The sequence below is a fragment of the Arachis ipaensis genome, chromosome B02 (assembly GCF_000816755.2).
Source record: "Arachis ipaensis cultivar K30076 chromosome B02, Araip1.1, whole genome shotgun sequence".
NCBI lineage: Eukaryota > Viridiplantae > Streptophyta > Magnoliopsida > Fabales > Fabaceae > Arachis > Arachis ipaensis.
Genome location: NC_029786.2, coordinates 98,629,953 through 98,634,879, shown reverse-complemented (window position 1 = coordinate 98,634,879; position 4,927 = coordinate 98,629,953). Strand labels below are relative to the sequence as shown.

The 4,927-nt window shown below is 32.0% G+C and overlaps 1 protein-coding gene across 1 annotated transcript; it reads right to left on the bottom strand.

Moving 5' to 3' along the window:
* LOC107628521 (spindle and kinetochore-associated protein 1 homolog) lies at nucleotides 673-4,275 on the bottom strand. Its single transcript, XM_016331165.2, has 9 exons — nucleotides 4,079-4,275; nucleotides 3,849-3,973; nucleotides 2,738-2,850; nucleotides 2,535-2,619; nucleotides 2,181-2,248; nucleotides 1,753-1,858; nucleotides 1,640-1,669; nucleotides 1,435-1,548; nucleotides 673-1,008 (listed from the first exon to the last, which is right to left on the bottom strand). Exons 1-9 carry the CDS (start codon nucleotides 4,188-4,190, stop codon nucleotides 931-933), a joined length of 831 nt encoding a protein of 276 aa, XP_016186651.1. The 5' UTR covers nucleotides 4,191-4,275; the 3' UTR covers nucleotides 673-930.

Sequence of the window (4,927 nt, the reverse complement as noted above, 5' to 3'; positions counted from 1 at the left end):
TTCTTATGAGTGTCTAAATTTATTTTCCCTAGTATTTTCATATAACATCCATCTACAAGGACTTTGAAAAAAAAATAGCATATATATTGAAAAATTATTAAAGTTACTTAAGTAGAGAGAAGATATGATAATGTGATATAAATGTTTAAAGCTTAGTAAATTGTGAAATGATTATTACAATGTGAAGGATTATTGCTATTCAAAACCTGTAAGGCGGTAACATACCAGGGAAATTAGCAAGAAAAAAACTCAGTACTTTTTGTTGCAGGTAAAAATGGATGAAAATTTTCATGAGTTCTTGTTACTCACCAAAATACTGATTATCAACTTAGACTAATTCAAATTGAGATAACACACGCTGTCCAAAAATAAAAATGAACACAACTTATAGTATGAAATCATACTGTTTAAGACCAAGGGAATTAACTAATAAAAAAAAAAACTTTTATCAACATTTAGCTGCCAAGGGAAAAGATTAAGGTTTGATAACTATGCTAATGTTTGTCCTGCTTAGTGAGATTGTAATAAGAAGTTAGGCAGAGATTGAATGAGTGGCCAGAGAATTCAGGGTTGAATGCTAGACTTTGCTATTTCTAGTGCAATTTTATTAGAAAACTAATCATAGAAAGAAAAAATATTTTAAACACTAGAGAGTAAACGACCAACAAATTAGATTTGAATAACAAAAACAATAGTATGTTTTATAACTAGTCACGTATTTGGCATCAGATGCAATATTTAATCTGGCAATCAAGTTTAGCACCATCCATTGAAAAAAGATACAACAGAGACACATAAGGTAACATGCATAAACTGATTTCATACAAGTATTTAGGTCCTGAAATATATCTTGCTATGAGTTTGAACATCAAAGGTGTATTGGATTTATCATGATACTAAAATCTTCTAATTCTAAATGACCAAACTTGTTCAGTTAGGCTTCTGCAGAATAATGATGCGATGATGGCCGACACGAGTCTCATTGATGCGGCCAAGGTGACGAAGAACCTGCAGAAACAGCAAAGACAAATTATAGCACAATCAATTTTTCCCAAGAAATAACAGTTGAAAGTGTAAAACACCATACACACACTGCTTGCTTCCCAAGTAACTAAGGTGGAACAATTAACAGTTATCTTATTGAAGAAAATTGGCAAATGAATTCCTTGAAGAGATGACATAAACCAATCAAAAACTTGAGGACTAATATGTTAACATCAATATTTTTCGGGAAAGAGAGTAGAATCAATGCCACAATCAAGAAGAACTTGATTTGTTTCAGATCCTTGACATAATCATTATCAGAAGTGAACTGTTGAATAGCAAAACAGAACATTTATAATGTAGGAGTTAAAACAATCAACAATCATGGATTCATTTTTTTTTTTTGGGAAGAACTGAAGCAAATTTGAGATGGATAACAAGAATACTCACAGTTAGTATTGCCTTTCCAGTATTGTCAAGCTTCAGTGATGGTCCTTTTATGTCAGCTTCAAGAAAGAAATGTTTTCCCTTAACCCCTTCCATAGTTGCAATATCTCTAATTTCCTGCATTTTGCAACATGAACGAGAACCTTCCCTTTTGCCATAAATGAAACAAGAAATAACACATTAACATGAAAATTGATGCTTCACTCACCAGGGCTTTCTCCCACAGATTTTCTGCCAACTTCATGCACAAATAGAACAAGTTGTCAAGAATTTAAAGAATGTACTTTGCAATTTACATCTAAAAAGAATTTGATTGTTAACCTTCTTTTTCGGGGCTATGATAAGTTGAGCATTTGCTTCAGCATAGGATGCCATGTCATTGATTGCTGCATTCACCTTCTCTAGAGTAAGCCTACCTCTCATGTATCTAATATCAGTCACAAAGTGTTAGATACGAATTTCATTATCAAAAGCCAAAGCACAAAGGTATCATCAATTAATCAAATAATGAGAAGGGAAAGGAATTTCAAAAATTATTGTAAACATTTCAAATGATATACGTGCCTGGAAAACTGCTGGATTGCTCCAACAAATTTTCATTTAAAGACCAGAAGCAATGGAAAAATTGAAAGGAGTGAAGCTACAAGGGCTTATAACAATGACAACTGAAATTTTTTTTTATTTTTCTTTCTCTGAACAAGCAATTTACACAGATGTTGTATAGTCTAAGCTGAACTCAAATTACTTACGATGACAAGGAATCTAGTTCACTTGCAGTAACATGCCACATTGGTGGTGAACTGCGACCTTTTTTCTCCTTAAAATGATGAAACAAAAGAAAATGTGAGACAACATCAATTTGAAAACATAGCAAGTCAAGGAAAAAAATAATGTAACATCTTTGAGAACAGGTTACACTGATTGTCAAGTTGTAAAAACAGACAAAAACAAACAATAGAAGAAAATAAAATGAGACACATGAAATGCAAGGAAATGGAATAGTATCAAACTGTTAATCACTTGTGCTGTTTTAAATACTAAATAGGGAAGAGTTGGGAGGATTGAAGAAAATAATGTCTGCACCAATAACATATTTCATTTACCTTAGGTAACGGAGCAGGCTCTTCATTAACCTTCAAATTCAAAGCCTCCAATCCAGGGTCTTGTACAGAAAATTCAGGTAACAAACTGAAGAACAAGACTAGAATTCAGCACAACAGGAATGGTTATATTATATAAAATATATCCGAATTCACAATAAATTGTTGCACATTACAGCAAGGTTAAAAAAAAAAGGTGTAATTACCATCTACTAGTATTTGAATCTGAAACTGTCACCCTATCGGGCAATTGAGAGGGAGCATGAAGGGACATATTCTGTAGTTTCTTTTGCTGCTTCAATGAGGCACTGATCAATTTCTATAAGCAGGCCAGAAAATTAAACCAAATTCAATGGTCATTCACTTGAACATAAACAGTTTTCTCAACAAATCATCCATCTTTTCCTCTCATCTTTCAGATAATCTTAAGACAACCTTATAGGACCATAACAATTCATACAACATCCACCGCTAGAGAACCCTATTTGGTCTAGACGCACACCCCATTCAATGGTAAATGATGTGAGTCTTCATGATGTACTACGCACCACATATCTTGCACATCATATATACACAATAATATTTTTCTTTTACTAATAGCTATTATTGTATATTTTTAGCTGAAAAGTGGTTTCCATTATAAGAAGTTAATACAAAATAATCCAACACAATTTTGTTTTCATTTAGTCTCTAGTGTAAATAATTAATGATTAATGATTGTACCTTTGTAGCTGGAACAGCAAATGAGAACCAAATAAAACTATATCATTATTTCCATGAGGCCTCAAACGAAGCAACTCACACAGACACACACACAGAGCAGGAGCAGCAGCAACAAACCATGCCCATACCATTCATTTGAAAGCAAATAAATAAACACAACAAACACAGGGTGAACATAATGGATCATATCCTCTCATGTAAGTATCAGCAACCAACTTCAAATTCATTAGTAGATAGAATTTTAAAGAGCAGTGCTACAGAGCCCGAATATATTGCTTCAATAGTTCAATCAAATACAATGTGTCAAAGCAATTGTCACATTTGGTGACATATCTTGAGGACATGGAAAGAATGATAAAAATATTATAAATGCTCTGATCACATGTTTCTGCATAACTCTCTAGCTATGAAATATTATCAAACTCTCAACTGAATTTTGCGAATTTTGGACATTTTGGTAGAGATTGAAAACTTTAAAGGACGAAATTGACCTCAATTGCCAATTATCTAGGACTAACTTGAAAATTTACTCAATAAATTTGAAATTTTCACGATCTGCTATGTGACGTGCAAGTAATAAAGTAAAATAAATGCCTTGGTTTTGGGAATGGCTTGAGTCTCTTCGCGGAGGCGATCCTTGATGGCCTGAACTTGAAGCTCCATGGCCTTCACCGCCGCGTCCACCGCCGATAGGTCAGCCATGCTGCTCGCCGGAAACACTACACCAAAATAATTAAATTGAATAAAATAAATAAATAAATAACGGCTGCGTGGAACGGAATCTTCTAGAATTATAGAAAAGAAGAAGAGTTGGAGTAAGTAACTGTTTCTTGCAATGACGAGCTCCTGAAGATGAGTTATGCGAGCGTTGAAGGAAGACATCAACGATTCAAGCGATGATCCAGAAGCTTCGGTGGTTGAATCCATCATCATCATCTGTGGAATCGAATAATCCAAAGGAACCTTTTTTCCGATTTGAGAATTGAGAAAGACGAGTGTTTCAAAATGCTCTGCCACCGCTTCCGCGCCAAAATTGTTTCTTTATTTTTTTGCATTTGTATATTGGGCTTTGGACAAAAAGAGAAAGCTCATGGATCATAGAGGTTTAATGCCTCCTCTAAAGGCCCAACTATTAACACTAAGAGGCCCATTTTGTAGGCCTGTAAAATTTTCTTCTAAACAAATATAACCCGCTATTAATATTTACAAAAATATTTTACCAAAAAAACATTTACAAAAATACTTTGAGAAAACAAAAAAATGTCACTAAATCAGTTCTATATATTTGTATATAAATATATATTATTTAACTTATTTTAATATATATTTTATATTTGACATGTATTTTATATTGATAATTAATTTTTTACATAAACCTAACATGGTTATAATGTTTAATTTAATAATACTTTGACCCAAAAAACGCTATAGTAGGTTAGTGATAAAGAAATGGGAATAATATTTATAAAATTCTATTATGAGTTTAATTTTGAAATATAAAATTTTTTATATGATTATTCAAGTAAATTTATATATTTAGATATTTTTTAAGTGATATATTTGAATATTAAATATTTTTTTTACCGTGATAATATACAATTAAATATATTTATTATAAAACTCTTTTGTATTGTGAGTATATTAAAATTAAATTATTTTATTATTTTGAATTT